A 13,449-nucleotide genomic window follows, 5' to 3' on the forward strand; every position below is an offset into this window, starting at 1 on the left:
GTAAGTATTCTATCTGTAAGATAATGCTATGCTTGTTTTGGGATGCTCTTGGACATTTTTCTGGAAGTTCATTCTAGGAGATCTGGTTAGCTTTTAAGTTTTATTTTATTACTTTTTTATTCATTTATTTTAATGGGAAGTTAAGTCTGGATCATTCCAAATTAAATTGCCTTGAAATGTCCTCCCTTTTGCATGTTGCCATGCCGGTTGGATTTTCAAGTAACTAAAGCCTTGGAAGATACTTCCAAGTAATTGCATCTGTCTGCATCACCATGAGTACATGTCCATCTGGTTGGATGATCAAACCTAGGGATTAATAATTAAAGGGTTGTAGTCTGAATGAAGGCCACTAATAGACGAAGGGGACTAAAATGGGATATGTCATGTTCAACATCTTTTATAAGTGATCTAGAGGAGACGGTGGAATGCAAACTCATCAGGTTTGTAAAGGGTACAAAATGGGTGGGGAACAGTTGATATGCTGCGAGGTAGGGCCACCATTCATAGGGGCCAAGATGGGCTGAGGGCTGGGCCAACAGGAACCTTATGAAATTCAACAAGGACAAAGGCAAAGTCGATGTTTGGGGAGGAATAACCTTTTGCAGTAATGCAGTTTGGGCTCTGACTGTCTGGTAGCAGTTCTGCTCAAAAGAGCCTGGGGATCCTGGTAGACTGCAGCTGAACATGAGCCAGCTGGGTGCCCTGGCAACAAAACAGGCGAGGAGCATCCTGACCTGTATTAAAATAAGCACAATAGATTGACAGATGGGATTACCCCCTTTTACTTGTTGAAAGTCATTAGACTGCATCTAGAATACCGTGTTTGGTTTGGGGAGCTAGTCCCTTTGCAATATGTGTGGTGGGAGGATGGGAAGCAAAAGCCATGAACTGAAGCAAGAGCGATTCAGGCTGGATATAAGGAAAAATGTTTTCACTTAGGACATTCAGATGTTGTAATACATTGCCCACAGAGGTTAGAGTTTTTCAAGACCAGACTGGATAAACTGGTCTGAGCTTATGTCTTACCCTGCTTTGAGCAGAAGTTTTGGCCAGAGACCTCCTGAGGCCCCTTCCAACCTGAATCCTTCTGTCACCCCATGCTGAAGGACTTTCCCATAAAGTCCAGGAGATGCCAAGGTTATAGGAAATTGTTTTCCTCCTTTAGTATTTTTTCTCTGTTAAACATATATGAAAATAGCTGATCCCTGAGCAGGCATTGCTTATTCTTTCATTCTCTTTATACATAGGTTTCCAGGGAAAAATATTTTTATGTATGCCTTTCTTTATTCCTAAGGATCTTTAAAAATTCAATTTAGAAAAAAAAAATGTTTAAAGTACATTTCCCTTCTGAAAAAGGATTATAAAGATGGCATTGCAGGGTTCTGTATTTTCTATTTCTGTCATTCCACTGGAGCAAAGTAAGCTTCCATTTTATTTTTATCACTAAAAGCAACAACTGCAGTTTTGGTACATGTGTGGAGCAGATCAAACGAATAAGAAAGTAACGTTTTATGTAGTCTTATTTTTTTCATTTGAGTAGTGCCCCATGCTTTAATTTAACTAAAATTGCATCTGTTTCTGCTGGTCATGCCTGATCTCTCTGAGTAGATGGCAACTTCTGCTGTTGGCAGTATAATGAGTTCACCTCAGAGATTTGCTATGCAGAGCGCCGTTTGATACAGCATTATTCTGACAGTGCCAAGGCTAGATCAGATGCCCATTTTCAGAGAGCGGTCATACATTCTTTCTCTAATTAAGCACTCCTCAGCTCTCCTCCCGGAGTACATTTTACTGCTGGTATGAGTCCAAGAGCAGAAGACAATTCAAAATATACTGCTACTATATAATCATACTTTTTCTCTGAGGCTGTTTTTGAGTGGAGGGCAGAAAATTATAGAGTAAAGACTGAAAAGAATGTTAAAACCCAGCTTTTGAAGTAAAGCTACAAATATGTGCTAAACACTTACACAGTCTTGATCCTAAATATCAGAAGATGTCCTATGCAGCCCAGTATAGCCCAGCAGATGTATTTATTTGGAGGTTCCAGTTGACCAGTAAGTTTTATACTTCTTAAAACTCATTCTAGATGTTAGCTGGGCGAGACACATCTTGTGGATGCTGCTTTTCCTTGCACCCCACCTTGTTGCAGTTCTGTTGGCTGCCTCTCCATGACCCCATGCACTGTGACCCGCTCTTAATCCTGCATCTCTGCTTCCTCCAATGTTCGGTTGTTGATTGCCTACAACCTGCCTTTCCTGAAGGAATTAAAGAAATATATCAGACCCACTCCTTTAGAGGACTTCAGTAACTGATAAGTCACTCAATCATACCTTGAAATGTGACATTTTATTTCAAAGTGGTGCTGCAGGTAGTGCAATAATGCCAAAAAACATTGCATTCCTTTGCAGCGTTTGTCATTATCATTTGGCTCAGCAGCACAAATCTATGAGAAATAGAGATACATGATACAACAGAAACGAAATGAGGAAGAAAATATGTGGAAAAGAAATGTCTGAAGTAAAGCTTAAATTAAATTCTAGCTAGTATACGAATGACAGATCTATAACATTCCCAGTTCTCCCAGATAATTCTCTTGTGCAGAACATTAACAAACAGGGCATGTACGTTCCCATCGATGAGCACTTACACTTCAGTGCCTTGAGTAGCACTAATGTCAGACAAATGTTCAAAGGAGGCCTCTCAACCAATTACAGACTGGAGCAGTCTAGCAATGAATAATATCATAGCCTACCTAGCCTTATCTGACAGCTCTAATTGTCTCACCATTTTTTTCCCCCCAGGATCCTGCATATCCCTCCTCTACCTCTAGGCATGTAACAGGAAATTTTCAAAGGCACAAATAAGTTTGTTACTGATTTCTATTCAAACTGATTCAATTCAAAACCATCGACCTTCAGGGTGACCTTCAGTTATTCAATCTGTGAGTGGTTTGGTTTTCTAATCTGTGGAAAAAAAAAAAAAAAAAAAAGGAAAGAAAACTTTTTCCTCCTTTTTCTTCCCTCATTTGAAGGCATGCCTGGGAAAAATGTGCCATTTCTTGCTAGAAGAATGTATGGTGATAGCACAGTAGAGTTCTACTGTGGCTTACATTGGTAGTGCAAGAAGGATGGATCATTTTTTCTCAGCGTGTCTATGAAGAAATAAAGTATTTGAAAAGAAAAGCCAGAAAACTAATGAAGAACTTGCTAAAGTGCAGCCAAAGGTTACCTTGCTCATCAATTTTGCACTGATGGTACTTGGGCACAGAAACTAATTGCTAGTCAAGATACTCTATTCATTCATTTGTCTTTCTTCTAAACGTGTTTATTCTTCATGTACATCACTTGATTTGATTTGCACAAGGTAAAACATTCACAAGTGATGTTTCTATCCTGTAAGAGAGAGATTTTAATTTTTTACTTATTTCCTTTTTTTTCTGGAAGAGCTTCTCAACTGCAAATAAAGAAACAATTGCAAGTCTTTTGGTGATGCGCTAGTGCTTCTCTTGTGTTCCTCCAAGTTATAAGAGTTGATCCTGAAAATAATTGTATATAATGAAACTTTCTAACTTCATTTAGCTTTCTTTTATATTCCTGTAAATACTATACAGAATGAAATACAGAGAAAAAAATGCTTGTTCCTGAAGCTGCATAAGCTTGAGTTATCGCACTGCATCACTCTCCTGACAGAAAACACTGATGATTCCAGCTCAAATTATCCTGAGGGTTCTCAGTGTATATAAAATATGCAGAATTACCACTATCTGTGCCTGCTGCTCAATATCTGCCTGTCTGCAGTCCATATTAAGGGATCTCTTTGTTGTATGAATGTGACTAAAAAGTATGGTAATGCTACATTGTAGGAAAATCAAAGCCCTGTACAAGCCTCTGTTATGTCACAACATAGAGTAAAATCTTTTAGGCTCTTTCTCTATGCAAAAATATGGGGAGGACAATGTAATAAAAAAAATAGGCAATTTATTCCTGGCAGCAAGTTCATCTTCTTTCAGTTCTCTTTCACCAAAGAACTATTATAGTTCTGTCTTCTTCAAAAGCAGGAGAGGTGAGCTAACCACTTACAATGAAACCCAGTGTGAAGCCAAGAATGCACAAAATGAATTTTGATACCCCTTTTTGCTTGAGATATTTGTAGTTGCTACTTCTTCCAAATACATCCCATAAAATGGCTTGATTACTAAAAACAAGATCACTAAGACCGATGCAGAGTAACAAATGAAAATGATGGCTTTTTACAGACTTATTTTTATATGGTCACATGTCCCTCAATTCCAGCAGCCTATCTCTTTTCTTTTTGTAGGGAGTGAAAACAAGAAGGGTATCGAACTTGAAAATATATTATTCTTTCATCACTAAAAAGAAATCTTCTATTTATTTTTCCAAGCTCTCTATTGAGATGTTATCCAAGAAATAAAGCTCACTGCTGAGTCTAAATACACTTGATACTCTAAAAGAAATACCACCCAGAAATACAATTGGAAATACAGTTTTGTCTGTTCATTATTGAGCATGTTTTAGAAATGTAGGTATTCTTAGCAAAAAGAAAGCATAAAATTCAGAAACCTTTCCCAAGGCATCCGTAGACTTGAGCTTGTGGTAACTGCCAGAATGAAGCAGGAAATAAATCTGTGTGCTCTGGGATTTGACAAGTGCTTAATTTCAAAAATCCACCTTGATATAGGCCTGCAAAAGAGAAAAAACTTCAGAACTAATCGGTGCCTTGTAACAGTCCTTCCTGTGTTTAAAAATCAGAGAGGATTCTTTTGCAAGAGAAACTAGAAAGTCCTGAGCAACAGATGATGTGTTTATTTAAAATGTTATAAACTTTTATGAGCAAAGCCATCAAGGCTGACGGCTTTGTTAGTCTTCTTGCCTCAACTTCTTAGAAAATTATCAGGTGTAGCAGATGAACCACCTGCTCCCAAGTAAAACTTGTATGGTGGACCTGATTTAGGAAATCATTTATGAAGTAAGAGCAGGGCTTTTTATAAACTGACAAGAAAACTTGTTTAATCTCCCTTGCCTTTTTAGTAATCCCCTCTTCAGTCACAATCTCTCTAATTACCTGCTGTTGGACCATTTTTCTCAGAAATCTCTCCAAACCATGTCTGGTTTATTTCCCGTAGCAAATAGTTCTGCTTTTAGCTAATTTTATAAAACACTGGATGTGTTTGCTGAGTAAATTTTTCAGCTACCCTCTGGCAGTGATGAGCTGACTCAAACATTAGGGTTTCTGTTTTGAACATGTATCATCTGTAACTAGCTAATAATTCTCTCCTAGATTGTCACAATGGTTTCATGTTCTTTTCTTGAAAATATGCTTTTTCAGTTGCTTTGTCAGAGTCCCCTTAGGTCACCTTGGTGGCTATGCCATTAACCCTAGGCTTATCTATCAATTACAGATTTCAAAAGTGTCTGTATACAGTTTTTGCTATCATACAAAGTAAGTTATGAAAAGCTTGACTCCGTGCAACTCTTCAGCATTAGAGGAGTAAGGCCTTAAGATACTGAAAAACCTGCATATATTTTCTATGTGGGGCTTCAGTGAATAATAATAAAAATAATAGTAATAAAAAAGGATCATAATGATGAATTATAATCTTCCAGTGTCTGATCAAGGGTTGCTATGTGACCCACGTGTTACTGTCCTAAACCTTCTTGGTGTATCAGAAGTTGAGCAGTTGTCATCTGAGGTTCTTTTCATCCTGAAGAAGGCTTGAAATTACCATTCCCTGCAATGACTTTGGATGATAGCAGCAAGGAAAAGTAATTCTCTGTAAGGAAAAAAAAAAAAAAAAAGTAGTAGTGATCTGTTTTGGGAATGTGAATATTCATGGTGGTGTCACAGGTCTCATTTATCATCCCTTCCACACAGTATGTGTAGAAAATGATAAGGGGACAAAGTGCAAGTGCTTGCTAAAGTAGGAATTACTATTTATTAATCTCTGCTTTTGTATAGTACAAAGAGAGAAGTTCACTTCTGTGCTGAAATGTCATTGTAATTTTAATTATTTATTTTTGTCCAGGTGTGTTTTGTAGGCACTTGTTATGTCTGCCTTGAGGGATTTAAATCTGTAAGCACCATCTGTTGCTGTTCAGTGTGGACACATGGGTAAAGAATATGATATTAGTGGAGATCGGTGTGTTGTATGGCTGCTGCAACTCACGTTATTCAGCCTCTGAACAGAGTGCCTGTTTCCATCATGCTGCCGACTGATTACCATTTTATGTCAATCCAACAGAATAATCAACTCAATTAAAATCATGAGCAAAAACAAACTTCAGCTAAGTTTGTGCTTTAAAAAATGTAAAGAAGGGAAAGTCTCCTCTCCTCCAGAAGCACTTAGATATTTGTGCCCTATGAAAAAGACTGATCCGTAGATTCTTTTTCATGTAGTCTCTTCTTTCAGTCGTGTAATGAGCTGTTAGTCAAATGAGCTGCTAGTTCAAGCCTTCAAAATGCATGGGGAAACAAGATTAGCCAGTGAACACACACCCTGAAAATATCCTTAATGTATTCCAGGAGTGTTTGTTCAGCTCCCAGCAAAGGAGTTACTAGGGGTACGTTTGCAGGGAGAGCCCCCTCAGCCATCCCTTCTGTGCTGCTCCCCCTGTGAGAGTTGTCTTCTGGAGGAGGCTGGAGCCGCAGCTTGTCCCACGGGGCCTGGTGATAAATGAAGTGGGGACTGCGACTTCTCTGAGCCGTGTCACAACAAGACGTCTCACTCTCCTTCACTAATTTTCTTTGCCAGCTTAATCACAAAAACATTTTTCCAACCAGCTTGCTCAGGGACACGATGATAAATTGTAGCGGAGGTTTAATGTTTATTATAATTTAGTGTTTCATTCAAAATGAAGTAGCACATGCCTGTAATCCCTGTGTGAATGGCCACATCTTAAACACCCGCTCCATGCTTTCAAACAACAAGCTTATTCTTGTTTTGTGGCCATCTGCCCTCCTACTTTGTTTCCAGGTCTCCCTTTTCCCTAAACTTGCTAATTTTGGAGCACTCTGTTCAAAATCTGCATCTGTTGGGCCTGTTCATGTTCTTCCCTGCGCCTGACATTTCCTCTAGCCCCAGAGTGACCGTGTCTTAGCTGTTTTTGCATCAAATTCTGGAGCCTGGGTGCAGCAGGCCCAGACTAAGTGGGAACATAGCCAGCCTACGCTCCTTGTAATTGATGGAAGGATCAAAGAGTCTTGACCAAGTGATTTAATAAAGCTAATACCTGAATTTCTGTCATTCCAGAGGTCAAATTGAGGTGTCATTCCTCAGAAAAAGCCTGGGGTTACCACGCTTCTAATTTGGTTAGGAATTTAAAATCAAATGAGGTAGGATAAGACTTGGGTCCCAAGTTTAGCCTTAGGAAGCATAGGCGTGGGTGGGTGAGAGCCTTCCACTTGTGTTGTCTCCTTACCTGTGTATTTTCCTGGCAATTCTTTGGCTCTTGAGGCATTTTCTACTTTCTTTCCTCCCTTCCCCTCTTTCTTCCTTCCCTGCTTCCTTCTCACCAACTCCACAGCATATGGCCATGACAAACAAAAGCATTCACAGCTTTAACAGAAGAATAATAAAAGTATGGATTGACTCTTGTACTTTCCTCAGTCTTCCAGTAGAAACCTGAATCCAGAGCATATTTATTGTTCTGGCTTAAAGCCAGACTCTGTATTTACTTCTGTGAGTGGCTAAGGAGTTGCGGCTTTTAAATAACTGTAAGCCTTCAGTAGCATGATACATTACGATGTGAAATTGCTATTTTTTAAATTAAGGATATGAAGTCCCCTTGTGGCTTTCTGCTCTGGCCAGAGCAGATTAGCAGTACATGCTGAGGGAGGGTTACTGCTCAGCTTTCCTGGGGAGAAGCACCAGACTGAATGGGCAAAATCTGGCCCTCCTTGCTCTTCCTTCCCTGTCAGAGATGCTCGTCCTCCTCAGGAATCAGGATAGAAGGAGCAAAAATCAGGCTTAATTATAATGACTGAAGGGCTCTTATCACTTAATACATATCAGCCTTTAAGGGATGTAGCAGAATTCAGTTTTCTCACTGCACCGTGCAGCCTCTGACTTTCAGGCAATGAGTCCAAATGAAATGTTTTTCCATAAATTGCCTTTATGTAGAGAAATTACACGTTTTAATTGAGCTGCTGTTTTATTTTTATTTTTTTTTAATGTTTCATTTTGTATTTCCATGGGGTTTCTGCAGGCATTTTCTCTGTATTTTCTGGTTGGGTGCTTCCAAAAAAATCCTTATTATAGGAAGGAAAGATTCTACCCATGACAGGATAAGCCTGAATCCATGAGTAAATCAAGCTGTTCTGTAGCCTAAGAATACATATGGTAATTTTGATTAGTAGCTCTATATGGATAGTGTCAATGTCTTCTGCTTCCTTGAGTATGAAAAATTCCATGTTAAATCGCATCTCCCATGTGTTTTACTGTTTATACATATTACTGCTGTCACATTGCTAGGACATCATTGTAAGAAGGGGAGAAAAAGCGAGAGAGAGAAATTTATTGACCAACTTGTCTCAATCAAAAAACAGTATGAAAATTGGCTTTTCCCACATTTAGCAACATTTCCATTAGCTGTTCTAAGCATCAGCCTTGGGACTTTCAGCACAAGTTATTTTTTCCCCCCAAATAGGACAAAATTGTGAATAATTCAGAGATGTCTTTCATTTATTTAATTGCACAATAGCTGCTGGTAGTTTTATATCTATCATCATACAAGTCTGATGCCATGTGCCTTTAGCTGCCTATAAGACTGTCCTGAATGAAATGTAGATTGATTTTTCTGTGCATTTTTTTTCCTTTTTTCTTAACAGCGAGCTGCCTCATTCCCCTCAGAATCTTCTGGCCACTCTGAATTCCTCATACAGCCGTAGTGTGATGCTTTCCTGGGTGCGTCCTTTTGATGGAAACAGCCCTGTTCTCTACTACATGGTCGAGCTCTCTGAGAATAGTGAGTAAAGTCAAATATGTTTCAATCACATATACTTATTAATTATTCAGCCTTCTTGCAGACTTAGCTTTTCCAGAGCCATCAACAAAATATTATTGTAATTTGCTAAATGAGCGACAGTTTGCAGGGAAGCCCTGGGTTTTACACTCAGCTATTAACATCCTGAAATATTTGAAAAAGAAAAAAAGAAAAAAAAGAAAAAAAAAAAAGTTCTGATATGGTGAATTTGCTATACAGGAAAGCCTTAGTTCTACCTCCAGCCAGTCTGACTTCAGGCATGTCAGCTCATCCTTCAGTGCTTCTATTTGACATCTGTAAAATAGCAGGAGTCATATTTATTTCTTTCCATTGTTGTCTTTTGCTCTGGGTTCTTAGATATCCTGATGCATTCAGAGCCCCAATTTCACTTGAAAAGTGCAGGCAGTATGATAATACAAGGAATTGATGGTCTGTCAGAGGAACCAACTTGGATGTCAATAGGAGCAACTGTCATATCTGTATATGGTTTCATATGTTTTCTCCACTTTCCCTAGGCTTTTATTTCATATCCTTCTTTTAAGTAGGTGGCTGAGGATACAGAGCCGCAAAATATACAAATATCTAGCTTCATAGATTGCAAACCTGGTCTTTGTGAATGCCCACTTCTCGTAATTTTGTCATGCTGCATGTCTGGTCCTTTGTGGCTGTCAGTTTGCAAGGTTATTCAGGGACACTGCTAAATGCTTCTTTCTGAATTGATTGAAAGATGAGGTTATATGGAAATCAGTCACCTTGGCAATACTTTCTAATCTCTATCACCCTAGGAACTGGAAATCCAAGCCTAGCAATTGATGAAAAAATTAAGAGCATCACTTCTTCTGACATGTGGAAATTAGCCACTGCATAACTGAATGTGAAACAGTGCTGATTTATTATTATCTAGAGAGTAGCATTTTGTTTTGCCACACAGGGAGTTTGAGATGAAGCTTGAGCTTCCAATCACATAAACCTTTGTGCTTTGCAGGCTGGAGTACCTAACTTTTCAGATACAGAGGTCCCAGAACTGATGATCTTGACATCTGTTGAGCAAAGTGCAGTGTTCTAACGGAAATCTGAAGTCATGCCTAGGACCACTGTCCTTAAAACGGTTGTCTTAGAGCTACAACTCCTGATTTATTTATTTATTTATTTATTTATAATGGATGACTCAGAAAATTCACAGTGTTCTGGGCTCCTGGCTCCCACCCCACTGCACCTTTTTATCACCATCTGTTTTCTTATCTCTCTTCTCTCTCTTTCTCTTCCTATTGCCTACAGGCCAGTACTGCATGTCTGCTTCTCCTTACGTGTTCTTTCACCCAGGGTTGTTACCCTCGTGTTTCATGGCTCCCGGTGGCTTTGACAGAGTTGAGTTAATAAAATCCCAGTCTGGGGACATGATGCAAAGATACTAGAGCTGTGTTTACGTGGAGGCAGCAAAGAACTGACTGAGCATACGCACTTGGGGCCATAAGAGAAGAGGCAACTCACTTGGTGTCCTGGTGAGGTTTGGAAGGTCTTTCAGCGTCATTATTGCAAGGATGTTTTGCAGTTCTAGTAAGAGAATGGGCTAGATGTGCCATCATTTCAAAAATGCTATAATTCATTTGCTGAAATCTGTAGAAGGCTCAGCGAAAATCAACAATAGTTCTCCAGAAATTATGCAGTCTCTCAGAACTCCATGGGATCCTGTGAACTCTTGCTCGCTCCATGATAGATCCAATAATTTTGGCTGATGGCATTGCAATCAACCACTGAGAGAGTCTCATTATCACAAATCATAGGTATGTTTACTTCAGCAAGCTTGCAGCTGCAAAAACCAAACACAGACCAGTCTTCTTGTGCATTGAGCATCTGAACTCCCAGAAATACCCTAGATTCTTGCTCTCCTTTGATTTTCATCTCTATATTTACTTTGCTTTTATGCCTGGTCTCTAAATGGTTACTCATAGGAGTAGGATAGGGAGGAATTTAAGCCCCTGAATACTCCACTTTTACCATGCTCTCTAATTTCATATGTTATTGCTCAGCTTTAGAGATGTCAACAAAATAGTGGAACAATGTCAGCAGTGACTTTGGTTTGCAAAGCTGACTTTGTCTACATACTGTCACTGTCTTGTTTTGCTTTTATTTTTGTGAAGTATTTGTTTTTGAGGATCATTTTGATCTCAGTAGCATGTAGTCAATATCTAGTTTCTACAGACCTGCCACTCCTTTGGAAAACAGCGTATTTCCTTGGTGCTGTCATGTTCCCCTCCCACCCCCCATGTGATGTTCATGAATGAAGCTGACATTTGATCTTATGTAGGTATAGTTTTGTCTGATATGACTGTGCATCATCTTTCTTTGCTTTTCAAAGAAAGCTTCTTTTCAGGTTTTCCATTGGTCCCATTTGTGCTGCAGAAAGAGCAACTGTCAGGGATTCAGCATGTGCCCTCCTTCTGCTCACATCCTTGTGTCTGTAGCTCTTTCACTGTCAGCAGCAGTGCAATATACTTAACATCCCAATCCCAGTTTGTTTTCACCCGTCTAAAGGTTAGGGAGGGACATCAGAATTATGATTTCTTTTAGCAAATCTGCATAGAAGAGTTTATTCTTGGATCTGTGGAGTTTTAATACTGCTTTACTGCTACAGGTGCCAAAATGTAGCCTAGTTTTTTTCATCCTTTTAGTTGTTTTGCTTTGAATTATTTCCTAATAGCATTTAGGATCCATTGTACATTTTGAAGCGCATACCGTAAGTGAATACATAATAACAGTATCTGTTTCAGAGAACTAGCTGAAGAGGGTTCAAAATAATGAGTGTAGATTTCAGGGGACTAATTACTAGCTACATTAGAGAGAGGCGTGTCAATCCACCTGGCATGGATTAGAACTCCTTTTCATTAATTTCAATTCAGTAAAGAGATATAAAAACCTTATTTTAATTAGAGGAAAAAAACAGTGACAGATCGTGCACATAAATTGCTGGAAATATGAACAACTCCAGTCACCAAGTCACCTAATTTTTAAAATGAATGTATTTGGCACAATGTAATAATTCTCAAATTACAAGTATTCACAGTAGACTGTGTCTGTGGGTGATTTGAGACATATGGCCTTAAACATTTGGGGGCAAATTTATAATCTAATTTGAAAAGCACAGTTCCAGGGAAACACAGTCATTAAGTATTCCTGCCCACACAGAGCTGGGAAAGTGAACCTCCATTTGAAATAGGATTTTCAAATAAATAGTAGCATAAGTTGTTATTTGCACCAACATAATTTTGGATGTTTTGTGACCTGTTTAACCCCTGTTGCAGCATACTGAGGAATTCCTGCGGAGAATCTTCATGGTGTTAGAAGGAATTCCGTATATTTTATTCCCAAAAAAAGTTTAGATTTCAAGGATTAATCAAAAATTATGCTGACTGTTTTTTTATCTGAAGAAGTGAATTAATACTTAGAGAATTCTGCTGAGTACAGTTAACATAAAAGCCCATTTTTGTTTTATTGTATTCTGGGATATCTGTGCGATGTAATGATACAACTCTCCCTATTCATCACGTCATTTCAATGAGGAGATAATTAAAGCTCCTATGAAGAGCATCTGTACTAGCCTAAGTGAAAGTCTGTGAGTTGTCTTGCTGAATTTGGTAGGAATATTCCAATGATAAAAATTGAACACATAGGTAAATCTTTGCAAAAATCAAAGCAACACTCTTGTTTGTTACAACAGTGATGCAGGCCTATATACGATAGTGCAAACAGATACTTTTCTCAGGCCAGTAATATACCTTGTTGAAGTCCTACCAAAGGAAGGATGAGCCAATTCATTTTTATTTGAGCTTTTTGCAATATCATATTGTCGTGAAAGACGAATTCAGTAAACTCCAGTAGGACAGTAAATTCCAATAGTACTGTCAGTGCTAAACCCTTGGAGAAGAAAGGAGATGGAAATGTACTCCAAAGCTACAAAAATTAGATTTCTGCAATAGATATATTCTGTAATATCAAATTGGAAATGATTCTTGAGGAACTTGAAATTAGTGCAAGAGTTGTGAGGTAGATAGGAAAATATAGAAGAAATACCTCTTGGTAGGTAACCAGTAACCAGTGTTATCAAATGTATCAAAAATGCATCCAAAATTCTTAACAGAACAAAAGTCATTTCTCAAAGGTGAAAAACCATATTATAAGCTAGAGAATAGCCTGTGAGATTCTTGGTTTCCAATAAATTAACTTGGAGAGGCCATCGGAGTTAATTCAAAATACCCAATATCCTTAAGAAGACAGACAACTAAACATGAAAGTTTTTCGGAGAGTGGCAATTACAGCAGAAGAGCAAGCAAGCAAAGCCCAGTGTACTTTCTGGGCAGCTTAAGTTAAATGAAGGATTAGTGGAGTCTGTTCAATATAACAGAGATTTATTTAATAGTTTGACCTGGCAAGTCTCTTGTCACTGTGGAAC

At 38.6% G+C, this 13,449-nt stretch overlaps 1 protein-coding gene across 4 annotated transcripts in view; it reads left to right on the forward strand.

Annotated features, from left to right (window-relative positions):
- Nucleotides 1-13,449, forward strand: part of SDK1 (sidekick cell adhesion molecule 1) — a 393,854-nt gene that overhangs the window by 258,130 nt on the left and 122,275 nt on the right. For all 4 annotated transcript variants that reach the window (XM_038186854.2, XM_072023631.1, XM_038186853.2 and 1 more), the window contains one exon: nucleotides 8,845-8,981. In XM_038186854.2, coding sequence (XP_038042782.2) covers nucleotides 8,845-8,981 — 137 coding nt within the window. The remainder of the gene's footprint in view (nucleotides 1-8,844; nucleotides 8,982-13,449) is intronic.

Source organism: Anas platyrhynchos, chromosome 15, assembly GCF_047663525.1.
Source record: "Anas platyrhynchos isolate ZD024472 breed Pekin duck chromosome 15, IASCAAS_PekinDuck_T2T, whole genome shotgun sequence".
Lineage (NCBI taxonomy): Eukaryota > Metazoa > Chordata > Aves > Anseriformes > Anatidae > Anas > Anas platyrhynchos.